We start from the raw sequence: 22,146 nt of genomic DNA on the forward strand, positions 1-22,146 counted from the left end.
GCCGTCCCCCAGGGCCAGCAGAAAGATAACCTCTGGGCAACTCATCCCAGAAGTGCGGGTGGGTGCCCTCTCCCAGCTGACTGCATAGACCAAACTTCAGTTGTCTACATGTGGCTGAGATGAACCCAAGCTTAAATCTCCCAGGGGTCAGGTCTTTGCAAAACGGGGGCAGTTCCTGACAGCAGGAAAACTTCATTGCTCATTGCTTTTTTAAAATGCCTGGCATGCTTTCAGGTAACCAAACCATTAATGTCATCGATAAACATATAGTAGCAATTCTTAACCAAATTAACAGTGCTCACTACCCTATTCTCAAGTCTTACGTTTTGGGTATGGATCATAAGAAAAATCCACACCCTGACTCCTCTCCATCCCCACCAGATTCATTCCAACACTCAGAGCACTGAAGTGATTCCCACTTTGGGTTTTCATTTTTTTTCTGATTTTGGCTGATCCCCAAAATGCTGAAAAAGAGGGATGCCAAGGGTTGTGTCTGATGAGCTGCATAGCACGGTGCTTCTCAGAGGATTCAAACTTGTCCTCCTTACCCATCCCCACCAGTGCTTGCATGCAAGCCTGGTTTGGTTATGAACCAGTGCTGAGAACAGGAGGAACTCCAGGGAGAGGTTTGTGAAGAACGGAAGAACTGTTGCAGCATTTCAGTGTTAGAAGATTTTTGCAGAATATGGGACTACCACACTTGCCATAGCGGTCTCCTGTTCATTGCAGGTCACACCACGGGCTTTTAAGCATCCAGGCATACTCCTGCATCAGTGTCCTCCTGAAATCAAAAGCCATTGCGGGTCTTCATTCTATTCCCTGCACAAGCCTTCATCAAAGATTTTTTGGGGGCTACCTGCTCAGCGTGCACGAGGTGAGTACTAGCATGGCAATTCTCAGCTGTGCCTGCGGTGAATGTGAGTCTGAATGGCTTTACGGCCCTTCCAAATGAACCAAGGCTCTGCAACGCATCTCCGGTGGACAGCACTGTGAATCACTGTGGAGCACAGATCAGTGCAGAGTTACCTAACTTCGGGATAAAACATTGACTCTGTGGATGAGTCTTGCTACCCAAGCGCCAGAAAAATGAACCACTGTGAGCCAGCAAACTACAAGGAACTAAACACCCAGACCTGGATGCTCCAACAGGGGCCTGGTACCAGTGGGGTGGGGCAGGGATGGCCTTTAGGAGTACAGATCAGTAGTCTTTGTGCTTGGCAAAGGACAACAGTGTGCAACAGGCACCTTCCAAATGCTAAGGAAGTCTGAGGAGCTCCCGGTCAAAGCACATTACAAAATCATGACCAGATCCTGCCTTGGAAAAGGACGGTCAGAGCAAACAGGAGTGCTCGCTGTCTCCTCTCTTCCTGGAGTCCCAGCTGCTAGGTGAGGAGCTGGGGCTGGAGCAGAAACCAGATCCTGTGGGACGTGTACCACAGATCTGGCACGTCCCAGCAGACAGAAGGGTCTTGCCCAGCACAGATTTGCCAGAGCTATGGCAAGCTGAATGTTGCTCTTCGTGTGTTTTTTCTCTTTCTTAAAACAGACAAGCAGCACTGTCGCATCTGCTAGATGAAGATTTAAGAATCCAGAATTTCTGGTGGTCAGGCACCGACATTCCCTTTTCCTGGCATAATTATGTTATTTAAGTGGATTTTTGTTACATAGTATTCAAGCATCTACCTGTCTCGCCCTCAGCCAGTGCCTACACTCACCTGACCAGCTGCTTTTCCTTAGATGCTCACAAAATTATCTCCTCTGCTCCAGTTCTCTGACCCTTTATCTTTGTAACTAGAACAGCCAGAGGCAATGAGAATTGTGTAACCATCTCCCCGCTTCCCAAGTGCTTGGGACAGGACTGGTAACTTTGATCATACGTCTCACGGGATGCACAAAGTAAATCTCTACTAGATTAGGGCACTTATAAATAAACTGTCTGCTTGCTACGGGAAGAAATTAAAACCATTATCTGAGTTATTGGATGAGAGAGGCGTGACACACAGATACTTCAGCTAATATTAAACTATCAGAAAAATGATGAAAAATAAATATCTTTATTTTACAAGTTATCTCAAACCATGTAATGAAACTTAAAACTACTGCTAGATTGAAAGCCAGCAATTTAAACCCAGCAGGTCATCCATAATCTACTAGTGCACAGAATCAGCCTGCACAGACAGGGCTCAAAAAATAGTTGTGTGGCCAGGTGATAAAGGACTTAAAAGTAAAGTTTTTTTATAGCAGGAATGGCATCTGTGATAAACCCACAACCATCCTTACCCAGGGTAGAACTCAGTGGCAGATTCACTGTTAAGATATAAAACACATGATGAGCACGTAGTGACATCAAAAGAAGTGCAATGTAATGGTGTTCAGATGTCTCTGAAGCTGCTCTGAGAGTTGCTGTTGCTAGGAACTCTAAATAATTCCCTTTTGATAAGCCAGTTGTTATCAAACCCAAGGAGTCTCATGAGCAGCACCTCCTGACTTTGTTCCTTTGCGGACTGAAGAGCATGAAGGCTTCTTCTGTTGCTTGAAAGACGTGTGAAGGTTCAGGTTTTAAACCTCAAATCCTGTTTTTACTGCAGAAGTTGATTGCACAAGCAGACAGTGAATGAGTGTCTCTCCGTTTCCCTTGCGGTCAGAGAAGATCCTATTCATACTGAGTTTACAAGCAAACACTTCCTTTGGTAAGCTTCCCAAGCAATTCAATTGTGCGCGTGCTTTCAAGCTCTGTCTTCAGCTGGACTAACATCAGAATGAGCGGGAGGCGGGCTCTCTCCTCAGCCCACCGCAGCGTTTTCTGCAGCGTTTTGAAATGGTGAAGCACACTGTGTTTTCGGAACGTTGCTGCGGTTCTGTCAAGTCGCTGAAATTACTCGTTAGCATCAAGAGGCTGAGCACATACACGGGTATCTACTGTACGATGTACACGCATCCCAGAATTTTACTTGCTTAACCATCAGCCTAATGTTTTTACTCCTTATAGTTACTGGCTGGCAGCCTAGAATCCGCTGGCACCTACACATAGGATTCTCCTCTGAGCACTGCTGTGACCACGTCGTGTGTTTGAAAAAATACGTATTAACAGTAAGTAATTTATGAGCAGAAAATAAATCAGTGTTTATGGAAGATGTGGAATTTGCAGCCAGTACTAGTCTGTACTTGTACCGAGGAGCCATCAGCTTAAGGCTTTGGCTGTAGCAAGAGAAAGTCCTTGGGATATTCTCACACTTTTCAGTCCAGGAAGCCCCTTCCCTAGGTGTATCGTCACTGTGTAACAGAGCACTACCCATAATGGAAATGTTCGGTTGATGGACTACACAGTACCTCAGGATCCGTACATGGAGGTTTTTAGGGGAAGTGGGGACTAACATTCACTGGAAACAGCAGTGGAAGTCAATCAAGTCGCACAGTGAATTCTAAGCTAGTTTCAGCCACAATGCTAGAGCTATTCTTGAGAAAAACGTCACCAGGTGCTCGTAACCACAGGTAAGTAAGACCTTTGTCATCGGCCACTCATGAGGAAACACGAGTATGTCCAGGAGGACATTGTCTAAAATAAGGCGGTGTGTTGGCCTTGGCTGTTGAGTCACCAGTATCACTTCCTTCAGCCCCTGCTTCTGCTCTGGGTATTTCTCAAGGGAGCACTGACTTAGCCTAGTCTTTCTGACTCTTCTGGAATGAATAAGATCACAGCTCTGGAGCAGTGACGATGAATATGGCCTTGATTCAGAGGAATGTGTGCTCCTTTTAGCACAAGTGTGCTAAATCTTCCATGAGATGCCTGCCTGATTAGTTTTTACCTTTACACGTCATGGCTCCACTGATTTGAAAAATTCAGAGTCTCTAGTTGTAAAATGGAGAATTCTGCTTCACAGGGAGAGTCTGTTCAAGTGAGAGAGCTGCGTTAATGGCTCGTGCCTCGGGGGTACCACCGAAAGCTGGTGCATATGGATCTCTCTTGCCTTTTCTTAATTTTAATATTTGATTAGACATTTCTTTAATCACTCAAAATACTACGTGGAACTTTTGTTCTCTGGCAGAGACAGATTCTCACCAGGTTTCAGTGGCAGACCCTTCTCAGCTACATTGAGGTCTGCTGCATTTGTAAAGCTCGCCCTATGGAACAGAAAAAAAACCCACCTCACCTCTGAGTTTCTTTCCTTAAATATTGTTGCAAAATTTCTGACGTCAAACAATGAGACACAAATTACCCTGTGAACTGTTAACATATGCCTGTTTACATATGATATCTTATAGCCAAAACAGATTAAGATTTGAAGGTCTAACTGCTGTTGAGTTTCCACTTCTGTGAATCATACAGATCAGCTTACTTATCACAGACACTTATTTTTATTCTTTAACTCTTTCAAGCTACTTCTCTCCAGAGCAGAGTTTACGGGGCACATGGCACACATGGGAACAGAGAGGTCACAACTGCGTAACGAACCCCAGACTTGGCAAATGAAAGAGCAAAGAGCTGCCAGTAACTACAGCCGCCCCGGTGCATCGGTAGCGATTTGTAACTTCCACCAGGTCCGTTGACAGGCTCAGAAGCCTTCCCCAGTTGCCAAGGCTAGTCTGTCCTTCCACCCAGTAAGGTGCCAGCTGCGATGCATGCTGATGACCAAGCCTGTAATCTTTCAATTTCAGAAGGAAAATTACTTGTAAGAACCACCAACAAAAGAGAACCAGCCATGAAAAATCAACAGGATGGCTCCAATTCCAGGTTCAGGGAAAAAAAAAAAAATTTCACTCATTGTACCAGGATTCCTTGGATGTTATGATACAGTTTAAATTCAGAAATGCCAAACATTTTGGGGAGACTTCATTGATTTCAGTAAATGCAGGCAGTTTTCTCTAGCAGTTGAATCTATGTGGTGCATCACTGATTTCGATGGGACTCACGTACTCTTGTCAGCAATCCTGACCTAAGTGCATGAGTATTTGTCTTTTTCTGGATAATATGGCTGTGGTTGTACTTGAAAAGAGGTGTCTCTGATGAGAAAATAAATAAACTTACCTCTGTTTAAATGCACGTGCCTCTTCACCTCGTATGTGATTGTTATTAAAGCTAAGCAGGTAAGTGCTGCCAAAAATCACTCCCTTTCAGCTGAAGACTGAGGAGGATTTCAGAATTTAGGCTGCACCTGCACTTGCTGTTCAGGCTGTCCGATTCACTGCTGCTGCCTGGCTCAGGCTAGCAGAGGAGAGAAGGAAGATCATGTATTTTGAGGCAGGAGTGTGAACATTCAAAAATACCTTTCCACTTAGAGTGGCAGTACGTGAGTGCCTGCCTATTTGTTCTCTTCATTTCAAGTGTTGCTTCAGATTTGTTTGTTTTTTTCTCCCAGCTGCATCATCTTGGGCAGGCAGTTCACACTGTGACCTGTGGATTAGCTAACACAGAGGCAGACTGGGTGCAGCTTCCACTAGGGCCACCAGCACTGCTATGGGTCAAGCCTCTCTCTTCAACGTACGACAACAAGGTGTAACCAAGGCAGCAATCTCCCTTACAGCATTACTCACTGGAACATGAGGGTAATGACCATATCAGGAACTGCAGCTACCTAAGGCTATACTGGTACAAACACCACGGGTAGCAAACCAAACCTGCTGCCACCAGTTTGTCGGTAGGAATTAACCTGAGTATAATTTAGCAGTTATAGTGTTATTGGAAGACACACTCAAGCATCCAGGCACCCACAAGAGCTAAATTTGAGGTGTGACGCTGCGGACATGTAAAATGTAGGTACATCTTTGCATCTGAAAACTTGGGAGCCTGATTACCACTTGGGCTTGAATTAGATCCATGAGGACAACGTTAATGCACCTCTGTCAGAAACTGCAGGGACTGTTTAAGCAATGCAAGTTTCTGTTTCTGAGTGTCCTGCCTGTAAATGGTGCTGGAGTAAATTTAACCATAAACTTAAACAAAAAACTATGAACAGTTTAGGACACACACAGCCCCTGTTTGGGTTTTTTTTTTGACAAATGCTATAGTTAGCATGCTCCCTTGTGGTACTTAACTGAGAATCAGTGACCCACCTGAAAAACTACAGGTCTGAGACCTGAGATGTGTGAAAAGGGACTTGATTTTTACACGTAAGAATACAAACAAGCACGTACTGCTAAACGGCCCCCCAGTCTCTTTCAGCTGGGCTTCCACAGACAGAGGCACTCATGGTCACTGCTGACTTTTGAGAAGATGCACCTTTGGGGTTAGACCACATTATGAAAATTACCCCACTCATTCCCATGATGTGTTTCGAACACAAAAGCTCAGTGAGAATAATAACAGTTCAGTTCCCTTTTTTTAGCTATGAAATAGCTTGCAGATTAATATTCTTCAATTACAAAATAACAATTTCAGTTTGAAGAGGTTTGCACTCTTAAGTGCAATTGGAGTTAATAATGGTCTACGAAAGGGAAGTTGTTTCCAAGCAGTAACCCAGAGTGAAAAGCTTGGCATATAGGAGCTTTAGCTGCATTTTACGCTAAATGTGAGATTGTAAATTCAGAAAAATGACCTAGGAAAATACCGCCTAACCCGCTAAAGATCCCAAAACTCAAAGAAACCTGTATTTTCTGCTTCACATATGCAAAGAGATAATTGCCCTCTGACCACGGAGGCAGCTCCTTTTATCTACGGCTATTTCCAATACCTACATGTAGTGTCTTATCTGCTAGATGTGTTCAGATCAGTTCAGGTAATGAGAACAGAGTGTCACAAAGTTTAAATTCTTTTTTGGATCTGTGCCCAAATGCATAGATATCTGAAGCCTATATAAAATGAGATTAACTGCTTTTCAATTCAAGGCATACAGTTACAATATATTTGTATAACCTACAAATTAGTTATTGGAATACATTTGTAAATAATTGTAGTCTTCTAACCTACAGTATTAAGGACTTCCAAACGAAAAAGCCTGAAATAAAAGCTTCTGAATCTAAGAAGAAAAGCCTCAGTTAGGGCAGAGTGTTCAAAAATTGTAAGAACAAGGCCAAGCCCCTCAAAGCTGAGTGGCAATTCTGTGCGTCCACACACAAGGTACAGATGTGCAGCACTTCGGACAAATCAAGCTCTATTAGGGTTTCCTGAGGTTTGTGTTAAAACATGGATGTGCCCTCAAGCAGGGTAAATCCTTGGTTGGAGTGCCCTACTCCAAGTATTCCCATCAGTTACAGAGACAGTGACAGAACTATCCGCAATCTGGAGCAAAGGCACTCTCTATTACATGCCAGCAGAATCTGCATCTCTGATATGCTGAAAAAATTAGCACACCGACAAGGAAGGTTAAATGCTGCAAGACATGTTTTATTTATCAAATGTAAGCTTTTAGACTTTCAGGAAGGTTAAAAAAAAGAACAAGTTAAACTGGAATTCCTCATATTTAAAAAATGCTTTCAGTTACAGCTGAGACCTTCAACTTTGCCTATAAATGAAACACTTTAAATAACAATCAGTTACACAACCTACTTACAATCAGCAGCTTATCTCACAAGACCTCTCACAACAAATTTTCTTTGTGGCAGCATCGTATCCAGCTGACTTCTCCAGTGTTGACCAGCTTTGTTTTTTCTGACTGTCAATCGCTCTTTTAAGTGCTTCATCTGGCACAAGATCTGATCCTTTTACATCAGCGTGGCTACAGCCAATTTTAGGGCATCTGTTAAGAAGAAAAGAGAGACTCCATTAAATCAGAAGAATTGTATTTGTCAGATATAGGCTTTTCATGACATCTGCTAGTTTATTGTATTTATCTGGGATTCCCTGTCTCTGTCAGTTCCTCGTTACCTCTTCTCCGCTTCACCAGTTCTCTGTGGGGAAAAACAAACCCATTTATCTAAACCAGTGGCAATCAACAGCTGAAGGAGGGAACACAGCGACAGACGAAGCCTCTCACCTGTAGATCACTCTCCTGCTTCACGTACACAAGCTGCCTGCATCACTCATCACACTAGCATTGCATGGACATCCTTCTGTGTTGCCTTCTCTCTTTGCAGTCCTCTACAAACTGCAAGTAACTACCTCTTCCCTTATCCTGTGGGATGTGTACCACAGATCTGGCACGTCCCAGCAGACAGAAGGGTCTTGCCCAGCACAGATTTGCCTTAATCTGCAGTGGAAAAGTAGAATCTTCACCGATAAATAGGGAAATTAATTTCTAGGGAAATAGATAAAAGAGAATGAGGCTTCCAAAGGCTGACTGGTGAACCGATGAACTATCTAGTTGGTGTAAAAATTTGCCTGGCCTTTTATGAACTGAGGAAGCACAGACAGGAGAGATGGGGTCAAATTAACAGCCTCTAAATGATAATCAAATACAAAATGTCTTACAACTACTTGAAACAGCCAGATGAAGACAGCAGGCCGAAAGATATTCAGGGACCAAAGGTAATTTTCCTTTGGCAGTGTCCCAAACATGCACAGATGGTACTGGTAGTCAGAAATAACACTTTTCCTGAATTTTTCCTCTGTTAGGAGTAACTTTTGTCTGAGACGCTGAACTTACACTCAGTACTCATAGCTTTTACTCCGGATTTGTCCACAGCTTACTGTGTTTGTCATGGACAAGTCACTTAATTGCTCAGTGCCTCAGTTTTCCCATTTATCACCTTATTAGAGCAACAGCTTGCCAGATTAATGAATAACAAGTGCTCAGACATTTCCTGTAAGCATAAAGTGTTAGTATGTCCTTCCAGGCAGCGGAAAATAGTGAGCAAACCAAGACACGTAAGAGTTGCCTGAAGGAGTCTATGGCGAGTCTACCAGCACAAAGCCGGTGGCGGCGCGTACGTCAGGTGAGGAGCTGACATTCAGCCGGAGCACCGCCAAGTGCACCGAAGGGATCCCGTGGATTCACACTGGAAAGCATGTGTGAGGAAACAGTCGCTTCTGTAACCCCAGAGTGAGCAACAGCTTCGATTTCACCGTCGGGACAGGGAGGTTCCCCCTAACCACGACTCTGCTCTATCACGACACCTGCTTCCACCTGAATATTGCTGGCAGCAGCGCAGTCAGGTAGCAACATCACGACGACGGGGTACTCAAATGGGGAACTTGTTGCACCAACTGGCCTGTTTTCCCACCACAGCAGACTATGTTTTTTTCAAAACTAACTGCATTTTCACGAGAAAGGTTAAAATTACAGCAGGTCAGTGAGACTGGGCAGACAAAACCAAGCAGTCTCTCTTAATTTAGTCACAGAGAAGCAGAGTTATTGCTGTGCTTCTGCCTTTCTAGCATACTGGAACAACTACTGTAAAAGTGGTAAGGTGACAAGCTAAAAGCTCAGAATTCAAAACTTCCAGGATTCAGGCTGCACAAATAACTTCAGTTTGAGTATAAGGTAACTTTTAAAGCTAAATGTTGTACAAATTACATGATTTTTTTTTTTTACTCTATATTTTCTTTAAGTCTTTAATTTCTTAAAAGGTAAAATAAAAATTCAATCATGGGACCCTATTAGCTTTTCAGCAGTGCTGACACTTCTGATTCACCTTAACAGTCTCTACTCCCATGACATTTTCCTGACGGATTTAACAACACACAGAATTATTTAGATAGGAACACCCCAAATTCGGTTCCGTATTGCAGAAGGTATTTTTGTTGTGGTTTTGGGCTGTTAAGCACATGCTTCATAGCCTGTCCCTATCCTCCAGCACACTCACTTTCTTCTTTCCAACTCGTGAGCTATTTCCCAACTCCCGTTCATTTTCCCAGCCAAGTTTCTGTCCATCCATGTCGTGGGTTTTGTTATTCCCAGTACATTGCACCCACTCCACTTTTTCTGCCTAGACTTCATAACACAGGCAAGGTACTTCTGTCTGGCTTTTCAGGCTGTCTTGACACTAAGGTACTGGCTGGACACCCCAACTGATGCTTGATTTCATGGCACTGCCTTCCTGCAGCCAGGAAGGAGCATGGAATAGTAAGTCCCACTCCACCTTTTTATCCCCATGGCAGAGTATGTGGAGTCTAACAGAAATGCTGGAGCAACAGACAGAGGAAGTAAGCTGCCCGCGGCATTATCTTTGGAGAAATCAGGTTGCTAGTCTCTGACAGACCTTGCTGAGCACGTGCAAGCTGCACATTTATTAAAAAGTCCACAACTGGTACGTTTCCATGAGTTCACCAACCCCAAAGCATGAGGCTCTAACGTATAAGGTGTAAAACCCATGTGAAATTAATGATGAAATAGGTCCTCTAAACTTGCTCTAAAAAGTGTTTGAGCCCCTTTTCTGCTCTCTTTTTTTTTTTTTTTTTTTTAAATCAAAATCATCCTAATTTTGAAACTTACCAGGGAGAATTTCAGGTTTAGAAATTCACTTGTTACATCTTGTCATTCAAAAAAATATGTCCTGTGTGGAAAGTGGCAGGCTGCTTTGATGATATACAGTAAGAATTATTTAATTGCATCGTAGTAGGAACTGTATAATCCCGTCTGATCATTCTTAAACTCTACTACCTAAAACGTTATGCTTTAGTATTTCTCACATTAACACTCATTTAAGCGTTTTAGTATTTCTCAGTTTTATTGGAATATAACTGCAAAAGAGGGTGCACAGAGGAGATGTTTATTTTTTTTTTTTTTCATTAACTTCAGGGCTTGCTAAATAAGCAGTGGGAACAAAATAAACAACTAAATTTTAGGAAGCTGAAGCTTCTCTTTATTGTTCACAGCTCTATGAAATCTCTTTGTTTCTGTTGTGCAAGTACACGAGAGGCTGTAACTTCCCCACGCACTTCCTGAACATTTCTTTACACATTGTTTTCATTAAAAAGAAAAGCTCCTTCACGTGTACAGTACTAATGAGGAGACTGTGACTTGGGCAGACACTGAGCTATTACTTCCTGCAGCCTTGCCAATCCAAATACATTTCCTAGAACAAGTGGAGTAAAATTCCACTTACACAGCAAAGCAAATAGCTTTTCCACACATCCTTGTTACCTTACCGGACTTTCTTCTTTTGCTGCTTTCGAGTCTGGATAATTTTTAGAATGGCGTCTTCTTCATAACTATGTCCACAGACCTTGTTTCGAACTGGCCTCTTCATTTCCACCTGTAATCAATAAGGTTTGATTTCAAGGAACCGATAATGCCCATGAAAATGCTTCTCACGAGATTTTGCGTAGAACAGCAGGACGCGCGTTTGCCATTCGTACAGGGCGTTCCACTCAAATTGCAGGGTCAGGTCCTGAGCGGCAAATCGCATTCCCACTTAGGTGGGGTTTTTCCCCAAGCAATGTTGCTCTTCTCTGATAATGCATGTAATTTATACTGCCTGATTTTTAACATGCATTGCAGATTCGCAATAAACAAGCCGATGAAGAATATGAAATAACTAATTCCCAATCCATTATAGCAGCAGTGATAGCATACCTGTGTAATGGGACAAATAAAGTTCATCTGACTCTGAGTCACAGCTATATCTTCATCGATTTGTTCAATGGCCTCATTACCATCTGAATGCTGACAAACTATAATGGGAAACAAAACAATTCTCATTTAATATTTAATAATGATACCCAATACTTAAAATAAGCAAATAAACCCCAGCATTTGCAAAGGATTCTCTCACAGTGATATCTGAGATGCCACAACATATTTCTGTACCGTTCCCTGAACAAGATACTGCAAAAAATACTGTACTACAGCCTCTGTTAGAAAATGTGGATTTTTAAACGGTAACCACTTGTGTGTGTGTCTAGTTATAGCCAACACTAGAAAGGAGGGCTAGGAAGGAAAGCAAGCTGCCTGAATATACGCAAAGCCTTTGCTATTCTCTGTTCAAGTTCACCAAAACCCAGCCGCATGCAGATGAGTCCCCAAAATGTAACAAGGTGGAGCTTTTTCAGATTTGGCAGTCCTACTCTCAAGATCAGTTTGTGTTTGAATGTCATAGATGGGCTTGCTACAGAGCCTGTATACACAATATACACTTTAAAAGGAATTTGCACTATTTATCATAATGCATAATTTGTAAAGTGATGCTGCTGTATTTTCACAAGACTATAATCAGTGAAAAACAAAAGCCAAGAAAGTGTTACTTGAGACGGACAACAGAAATTTTATTGAAGTAACCTTAAGGAGGAGAGGCAGAATGAAATACTGAAACCTCCCAGAAAACACCTGATGGGCCAATGCCATGGAATGAGGGGCAGACAAACAAGACAAACAAATCCACCTGGAGGCAGAGAAGATGCAGGTCCCCACCTTCACCAGAAGAAGAAGGCAAGGTGTAAGCAACTCTGCGTACCCAGGGGCATGCCAGCCCAGGGTTCCATGCAGAAATTAATTAGCCAGAGTCAAAAGCTGAGACACAGGAGCAGCTAAGGAGGATATATCTTGCTAAGTATAACCTTCATAAATCTATATGTGTTGTTTTGTCATTTCCTAACTTTGCTCTGTTACTGTGAATCTAGGCTTCTAGTTGAATGCACTTGTTTATCTTTAAATCTTATCTGGTAATAACATCAAACACCTGCCATAACTTCCCATTCCTTTGGGGTAGTTCTGCAATGTTTTGCAGCAGTGCCCTGGGGTGTAGTCCTCAAGGTGTCCCAAGCTGAACAGCACCTTTATCTCTCCAGCTGCACAAGCCAGTTTGCAATGTAGCAACACAGGGTTCGGAGAGGATTAAACCCTTCAACGGTCTGTGTCGGCTTTGACTGCCAAGGGGACAGTGAGAAACACAAGTGAACACGGAGGGTTTAGGGCTGGTTCATGATTTGCCTTCTGCAAAGTCTCAGCCTTGGTTCCCTTTGCTGCTATCGCCCGCTATCAGCCCATCTTCGCATCTTTGCATCCCTGGCATTCAGTCTTCCACATCTGTTAAGGACCAGTGTTTCCTCACTTATGGTCAGTCCTGCATGCCTGTATAATACCATCACCTTCCGGATGATAACAGCAGACATCACTCCTGGAGCAATCCCGGTCTCTCACACCCAGTCCAGACTAAGCACCCTGCCATGTGAGCCAGCACCTCTCTGGCTGAGGCACTCTTGGCATCGGCAGCCATCACTCCACCACAGCACCTCTCGGTATGCTGGGTTTATTTGCATATTTTTCCTTCCTCCTTAACAGAGCTTGCCCTTCTCTCCATTCCAATACACCAAGAGTTTTCCAAGCATTCAGGAATGTTTCTGTCCCAGGTACTCCTGCAAATATTTATGCAATACTCAGGCGAGCACCAAGGGTATTTCTGTTTCTGTTACTAAGGCCTCATTCAATCAATGGGGTGTGGATGTAGGGGAAAAGGGAGCTCAAACGTCCAATGTCAATAATAATTTTAAGGCTTTCATCTCCAAGAATATTAACTTACTTTTACCCGACAGTGACCCCCTAACAAAATTAAACACTTGCAAACCAGAAGGAAAAAGTGGGCACAATTAACTGCAAATACTGAAATGGCAATGGTAGACGTCAGAAAAAGACTTGCATCAGTTACCAGTTTTCAGAAGAGAAAACCTGTCACATATTATTCTTAGATCCTTCACATATAAGGTTTACTTGATCACAAACACATAGTATTTTAAAGAAAATACAACTTTTGGCGGATAAAAGTGGCAGGTTTTTTAATGAAGCTTTTGAAATGCAAAGCAACGGGTGAAATCCCACTGAGACAGCAAGGCTAAAGAATATTGCAAACATTGGTCCATGCCAGCTTTTGCAGGGGCTGCTTTATTAAATACCATACTGATTTTTTTTCCTATGAGCAATGCCAACAAAGAACAAGAGCTTCAGAATTTCCTTAAATTCATGTGTCTGCGAATTTTGACATACTGCAGCTCTAATCTTTCTTGCTGAAAACATCTGGAAACTCGTATTTTTCTATGTTGTACTTTGTTTCAACTCAAGAACTTGGCATGTAGTTCCAGTGTACCAGCACATCCCGTTGGTCAACGAAGTTAGAATGCAGCACTACTAGCAAGATCTAGGACAGATGATTGTTTATGAAGGATGACTTTTTTGTGTGTCAATATGTAGATGCCAAGGAAGGTGGGTTTTAAAAGTTTTAAAACGTGGGGCTTGTGCCTCTGGTTTTCCTCTTAAAGCTCAGGACTCCAAGTCAGGCATGTAAGTGGCCTCTTCTGGGAGAGTGTTCACCTTGCGCAGCACCTTCTGACTGCTGAGGGGTCACCACTTCACCCATCGCTTCTGTGCGTGCTCACTTAGGTACCGACACAAGAATTGAGGAGACTATGTTGAAGCATCCAAGTTTGAAGGTTATCTGAGCTAAATCACAGGCTGGGTTTACCTCTTTCTTGTACTGGCTTTGGAGGTGATTTAGATGCCTCGTGCTTGTTTCATGGCTGAAATTCCACGAGTTGAGACCCACTCCTTGTAGGTGGGATATATTAGTCTTCCTGGATTCAAACAGTCCTCTTGCTGCAAGCTCATCTTAAACACTTCAGGTTGCACTTCATTGGCAATGATTTTATATACAGTCTACCAGAGTGGGGCCCTGGTTTCAAGAGGTTATCACAGCACAAATGAATAATTATTTAAAATATTTCCTTTTCACAAGCAGCTACTAGTTTTAATAATAAATATGCAAGACTGGGATGATGCAAGTGATACCTCAAACATGTCAATAGCAGATTAGCATAAATCAGATAAACCACCCACAGATTTGTTGTTATTGCTTGATGTTCTAGATTACAGGAGGAGAGCATAAAATAACTTTTTTCAATTACAGTAAATTTTGCAGAGTTACGCAAGACACACGTACATCCCAAACTGGTCAGTAAGATGCTCTGAACCGTAGATCTATACCTGAAAACTCATATTGGAAGACGTTTTAATTAAGGTCAAGGGGATTTTTTACCAAATGAAACGTATAAAAGCTTTGAGGATCTAACTTGCAAGTCTGACTACTCTACAGAAAGAAGAAGTAACACCACCGGGTCATCCAGATTTCAGCTAAGTCAGGTTACATTTTTGTAAAGTTAAGTTTTCCTCGCAAATTAAAACCAGATGCAGAAAACACTAGGTCATTGTTCCTGAAATTCAGATGTTGCCTTAAGTAACAGAAGTACATACATCTATTTTGGTAGTCTGAGAGATTACATTTTAAGAGCCTTAAGAGTTTCTAGTTTTCCATTCCAGCCAATTGAAACCTGTTATGAGTATTAGTAACACATTTTCTATCTGGCTATCTCAGCAGTGATGTTTACAGCTAATTAGTGCCCACTGCTGCAATAAAACTACATTCTCATAAAGGTATCTATTTTTGGTAACACGCCATAATGAATTTTGCAACTGCCAACTGATTTTTACTTATTCAATTTTAATTAAAAGCTGGTAGTACTTTAAATCTCTATCACTTTCATCTCTTGATAAAAATGTGACTAATACGCCTTAGCTCAGTTTTTACCTACTCTGCCGAGAGAGACTGAAAACTTTTAAGCTAACTTTTACAAATAAGAAAACCATAATGAGGAGACATTAACTGCTGTATTGTGAATTATCTTAAGCATGGATAGCATAAATATCAAAAATGCATTAGAGGAAAGATCCTCTCCGTTGTCACTGTCACTTCTACGACAGACAGACTGCTCGCTGCTTCCAGTGCCAACAACATCCTCTACCCAATTTCTGTTTCTCTAACCTGGCCCTGAGTGAGCACATGTTGCAATGCAAACTTAATTGATTTCTTTCCTTTTGTGTTGCACCGTTCTGCCTTCTCACCTGCTACCAGCCAGACACTACTCCCGGAAATCAAAGGGCAACGTTAAGCATGCAGGACTGAGTCTTTGTAAGCCTCAGCCACTAGACAGACAAGGTCTTGGCTCCCAAGAGGGTCTATTGTACTGCTGACTCTATAGAAATAACAGCAACTCATCCAGGCTGGGAAAAATCCTATCTCTGAGAGCTCCAAGAAAAACATGAGGGCAAGTCAAATGCCGAGTGTTCCTGCCAGCAGGACACAGAAAATAATGAATGGTGGGGGAGGTGAAAGGCATCATCGCATCCAAGAGTCGTATTCTGAGAGTCAGAAGGAATCTGGGACACTGCTACCATGGGGTGAGGAAGGTCCAAGGACAAGTCTAAAGGAGGGAAGGAGCCCAAACGCTGCTTTCCATGAAACACACTCCTGAGACCACCATGGGCAATGCTTAAGAGTGGGTCAGCATGCCCATTAGCGCTCTCAATTTGGGTTAAGACTTCAGATGCAGAGAAGCAGACCAGAACAGCTGTCCAGTGTCCTGCCCCTGGGACAGATCCGCAATAACGCTGTAGGAGGAGCGAAAGAAGAAGGGAAGCACAGAGTAATACCTTCCTGGCAAACTCTCCCAGTCTCTAGCAATTTGTGGCCAAGGACTTCCTGAGTCAGAGGTAATATCTTTGTACTTAATAAGCCCTGGAGTTTTCCTCCAATGAATTTGTCTAAACTTGGAGAGGGGAATTTGGGCCTGGACTTTTCAGCTCGATTGGAGACAGTTATCTTTGCTAGAAAGGTTAGCAACAGTTTAATTTTCCTTGAAACTTACCGCAGAGGCTGCAGGTTACACTTTAATTTGATTTTTAAGAGGGAAAATAAGGTGTGCAAGCTACAGCTGCAGTCAAACAGTTCAAAGGCTTTCTGCTTTTGCCAGAGGCATGCGATAGTTCAATTTGCCAACCAAGCCAAACTAGGCTTTGCATTAAAGTACATTACAATTTGATTACTTGCTGGTGTTGCAATACATAAGCTGATCTAAGGAAGGTGGCCTCTAACGTGTTGCTCCAGATTGCAATTGCAAAGTTACTTGCTCCTGCCCAGGCCAAGCAATTTGCTGGTAATTTACTGACAAGTCCCTTGTATGTGCCCTATTTTACACATACTTGTGTAAGAAGTAGATAGACGTGCATTTGATCAGTCCAAAATAAAATGACAATCCTGTAAACATAAGCTATTCTGATTTTCCTGTAGCGTGAATGAAAGACAAATTAGATGAGCAATTTAGCAAATTGTTAGTTCCTTTACACAATAAGAGCGGGGAAGGAAAGGACAGTATCCTGCACTAAGCAACAAGACTCTAAAACCTCCTTTAATGCTATCAAATTCACAGCACTCACAAATTTTACAGTATTTTGTCCCACTAAGCTACAGGCCTTTTAAAATACACTATTCCAAATGGAAATACTATTCCCATTTTATCCTTTCACAACAGGGTAGAGCTGGTTGATGCCAGTTTTCCAGAGTGACCTTAAAATGAAGAGAGACTATGATTTGATGGAAATGTTATGGGACACTTGTTACAGAAATGTAAGTGAAGGAGACAGAAAGAAACTTGAAGCTAGATACAATTTGCTGTTTAATGTATTAGTAAATAAAATGCGACTACAAATTCCACCTAGAAAAAAAAAACAAAAACAAACTCCAGAGGTGTCCTGTGAAACCTTCAACTCATGCACTATTCAAAGTGAGAAGTAAGACATTATCTTTGCCTTTATATTCTGGGAAATTCAGACTGTTGTGCAGTGGGACTGTGTCCCCAGAAATGTGAACAGAAAGGATATCTTTGATTATAAACCACGCAACTCAAACAGTCTGGTAGGCAAACACAGAGAGGCGGCTTTCTTGCTCCCTCTGTTATTGCAAACAAACATGAGAGGTCCACACTTCAAAGTCCGTGGATGACATTTCAAACTGCAGTTTCCTCATCACAGGAGTCTGGACTCGATCTGAAGAAGCTCCTGGGGGAGATGAAGATTACCTAAAAAGATGTCATGAAGGCTCATCACTAAACTCAGAGGAGCCACTATTTCTGGAAAATCTAAGGAGGCCATATTCTTCCATCTTAACTATCATCACCCACAATGGCTTGTAAACTTAATAAGCAAGTTAAACACCAAAGGCTTGCTGAAAATAAACCGAACTGATAAGCAGACTACCGAAATGACCAGGAAACTGTAGGTCTATATGAAAGCGTGCCAGGTGTGTGACAATGAAAGCAAAAGTGTTAGGGATGCCACAGTATGAGCAAAGCAAGAAAAAAACTGGAATATCTTACAAGGAAAAAAATGTATCAGACACTAGCTATTAAATTGCAAATATATGTAAAGAACGTTTTTATTACTCAGGTTTTCTCCTGCTTTTCAGAAGAAAAAAGGCTGAACAATCACTGCTTCGTAGAGTATACTGTGTAAAGGCAATTTCCATGCTTAGAGAGCATCATTTCACGTATCAGAGATTAAAAGAACACCATGCACATGTAAAAAATGAAGAAATTCACTCCAGACACACGAAATAAAAAGTTGCAAAAGATGCAACCAGAAAAAAAAAAGAAAAGGCCTACCATTTCATTAGACGATGAACCACTTTCCATTACTAACATTGTGGTCAGAATCTGGAATGTCACTGATGCAATGCTAACCATCAAATGACATGAACATGCAGGGCTTGCCTACACAGGGAAGCTGTTGCAAAATAAGCGAGGGTGTGAATGCAGAATGCATTAGCTCCTTGGCATTAACTCACTGTGTGGCCGCTCTTATTCTGAACTAGGAGTGCCTTTTGGCTGTTTAGCCTAAGCCACTTCCACGGTGGACCTGAGAAAGGCACAGTTAACGCTGGACAGGAGTGGTGAGAGAAAAGCCGTCAGCATCGAGAGCAGTTTGGAGCCATGTCCATTTCTGCATGAGTCCTTAGCAGTCCTTGGATGGTCTGTTCTGTAAATTTAATTCAAATTTTCTCAGAGCAATCCATGCCAAGTATTCTCTACATATCAACTCACAAGCAGAAACCATGTCTACGGCATCTCTGAACAAAAAGTAACACCACGTATCTTGTAACCTGTATGGTCGGAGGTCGCTTTGCCCATCTCGGCATGTCAGCTGTGCATTCTTGTAGTCACTCACTTCTGAAAAGCTGAACTGCTGACAGATTTTCAGGTGAAACAAGCTTCTGCTAGAAAATGCTCCTGGACAGAACTGTTCCAGGGTAACAGCAGGACAAAACAGAAAACAAAAAGAGCAGGCAAGAGGCAAGCACACCAGGTAGTGTAGCTTCCTAGCAGCCCATCCAACAGGATGCTATGGAACCAGTGAGCAGAAAAGCCCCTAGCTAGCCCAAATGATCACACCCCTGGACCATTATCATTCTGATTATCATTTCAGTCTGTCTCTTCACTTTCCCTCACAAGACTTCTTGACAAAGAATCCACTGTATTTCTTTGCTAAACAGCTCTGTTGAAAAACACCTTTAAAAAGTCACCGAAATAATGCCCCCAGCCCTAGTGTGAGGAGAGTGGTGAGTACAGACGCATGTAGTTCGTCACGTGTTGGGGAACAGGTAGGAATATTTATGAGGTACACGGTGAGAGGGCATGAAGCTATAATCCCTGAACATTAACCTGTTGATTTTGTGACTGGCGAGGATGGCACCGACTCAGGAGCTGTCTGAAACTGCAGAGAGAGCACAGGAAAGAGCAATCTCTAACCTTTGGGCATCAGCAGGTTTCTAGTACAGGCAACCAGCTCCGCTGCCCCTTTCACCCAAAGGAAGCTGGAGGGACAGATCTCCCTCCCTTTACCGGGAAAAGGCAGAGGTACCATATTGCTTTTGAACAAAGACTTGAGTACAAATAAGCAAAAGTGAAACTGAAATGGTGGGGACAAAATACTCTTTTCTCCGCCCCCTAAAGCCCAATGTTGAAACGCTTGAAAGAAACTTTTAGGTGAGATATTTTATTTCAAAATTAATATTAATGAAGAGAGCAACATTTGCAATTCTGTTCTTAGTGATGCTTTTCAATCCTTCAGAATGCTTTCTGAAACTCTACTTCAAAAATGAATTTACTTCACTCAGAAACACGTAACATCAAGTGACTACAATTCAAGGTGCAGTGGAGCACTAGATGTACCAACCTAACTTACTGGAGTTATATTGTTAAGACGTATAAAGAGAGAAGTTGTGTTCGTTTCCCAAGCTTTTTCTATAGAAATTAATTTCTTCTGTATTTTACACACAAACTTTACCACTCCGCAGTTATTCTGAATTCTGCAGCTTTGCACTGCCCGGAATGCCTCTGCTGAAATGGCCTCTGGGATGGTCAAGAATACTCAGCTGCCTGCCACGTCCTGCTCATTACTCCAGCACCATCTCGGAACTCGTCCCTGCTGCGGTCACTGCTCCGGGCACCGGCTGGGTACCCGCCCGGGGCTGCATCTCCCGCGCTGCTCCTGCCTTCGGTCACCAGCCCATGGCCCCAACAACCTCCTCAGAAGAGGGATTTTCCTAATGCAATGAATCATTTTGGGAAGTGATAACACCCAATTCCTTGTTCTCTTGAACACAAAGCACTATAAAAAAGGTCAGTTTTACTACCATGACCGTTCCACTAGTGGAAACCTGAGGCACAGAGCAGGAATACGTCCAAAGCCACTCTCCCAATTGGTGTGTTAGACCGTTGTCTCTCCCATTAGACCACACTGCCTTCCCCCAAGTAACTAAGGCTACAAACAGTTTCCAAACACATTCTTAGTGAATGCATCAGTTACACGCTAAAAGCAGAAAATACAGTACAGAAACCAGTATGTTCTAGTTATTGCACAATATCTGGTGGCTTATTCTGACAAAACTAACACTTGCACTGTTAACACACGATACGCTGATAACACACTGATAACACACGATCATTTTCTGGTAAGTCATACGTATAAAATGATGCTTCTTTGCTAAACTACACGAGAAAAGGAAAAAAATTCAACATTTAATATCATGTTGAAACAAGTAAAGAAATAAAACTCACAGGTTTTTTTTTAAAGAGGAACATACAGATCTTCCATTGCTCAATCGTAAAACTGCAAGGTTTTCATTTAGGTTAAGGCACAGTGACATATTGCACACGTGAGTACCAAGACATGCTGTATAAACTGTGCTGTGCACACAGAGCAGATCCTCACTATAATAATCCTCAGTAAGCTGCTCCCTAAAAGAAATAAAAAATATTGCTAATCCCAATTTATACAGCATCCTCCAAAACAATGTCACGGGGGGCTTGTGCAGCGAAACATAACACTATCACCAGTTCGGAACAGCTGAACGGCTATTTTTCTCAACCTGTCCTGTGATGTAAGATTAGGCTTCTTGAATGGCAGGCAGTAGAAAAAATCTAATGCTAAAGCCCTGAGCTATAAATACTCATGGATTGTAACTGCAGCAGCCTAGTAGCTTCTGATGGCAGTTAGTAGTTAATTTTAAATCTGATCGATATTTGAAATCTCTTTCTGCAGCTTCTCATTTGCCAGGAGTGTAACTGGCAGAGTGCATCTTCATTAATGCTACAGGCATCAGAAAATCATTACCATTCCATAGGTGTAATTTACAGAGCAACACATGCATTTCAGACCTCACCTTGATGTTTTTGCATGGCGCAGGTAACAGACAATCTGGAAACAATTGTGCTTTATGGCAAATGTGCTGGGAAGACTGTGAGGGGCTTAACTAAGGTCAAGCATGAGGCAAAGTCTTTTAAACCCTCAAGGTCTCTCTATGTCTACACTCTCCTCCCCAGATCAGGTTTAATAGGTTAGTGAAGTGGGACAGAGAAAGGACTTGAACACCCTCAGCACAGATGCACACAGCAGCAGAAACAGGAACGACTAAGCAGGACAAGCAGAGCATGGGAAGCTAACGCTGAACTGACGGGACAGCCGTTGTAGTATCACTTGGGCTTCACAATAAGGATAACAAGCATATAGCTAAATCACATGGCATTCTGCACCGTCTTCATCTTTCTAGCAAAGCAGTTAATGTTACACTCGCTATTTCAATCTCATAGTTATTACCAGGATGCGATAACATTATAGTTGTCCTCTTTAGAACTATTAACTTCCCTTGCACTCTTTGGCTGGCACTTCGGCTCCTGCAGAAACACATACAATCCCTACACGTATGCTGAGAAAGAGCAAGATTTTATGTCTCAAAATAAACAGCTTCATGTAAGTGAAACACTCAAACTGCGCTAATTAAGGAAGGAAAACAAAACTGAATACGACAGAGCTACACGAAGGAATCACCATTTCAAAACAACGAAGATAAGGCACAGCCTGTTTTATCAATGCTCCTTTCAAAGCAGAAAACAAGCACAGCCCTGCAGCCCGGAATTTCAGTTAGGTCAGTGCTACTGAGACACTCTGGTTTGTA

General features: G+C 42.4%; 1 protein-coding gene across 1 annotated transcript in view; it reads right to left on the bottom strand.

Moving 5' to 3' along the window:
* Window positions 1-7,300: 7,300 nt before the first annotated feature.
* Window positions 7,301-22,146, bottom strand: part of NSMCE2 (NSE2 SUMO ligase component of SMC5/6 complex) — a 135,924-nt gene continuing 121,078 nt past the window's right edge. Inside the window, exons 5-7 of the mRNA XM_086466141.1 lie at window positions 11,391-11,488; window positions 10,964-11,070; window positions 7,301-7,673 (exon numbers count right to left, since the gene is read on the bottom strand). Coding sequence (XP_086322267.1) covers window positions 7,490-7,673; window positions 10,964-11,070; window positions 11,391-11,488 — 389 coding nt within the window. The 3' untranslated portion in view covers window positions 7,301-7,489. The remainder of the gene's footprint in view (window positions 7,674-10,963; window positions 11,071-11,390; window positions 11,489-22,146) is intronic.

The sequence above is a fragment of the Leptosomus discolor genome, chromosome 5, assembly GCF_034619465.1.
Source record: "Leptosomus discolor isolate bLepDis1 chromosome 5, bLepDis1.hap2, whole genome shotgun sequence".
In the NCBI taxonomy this organism is placed as follows: domain Eukaryota; kingdom Metazoa; phylum Chordata; class Aves; order Leptosomiformes; family Leptosomidae; genus Leptosomus; species Leptosomus discolor.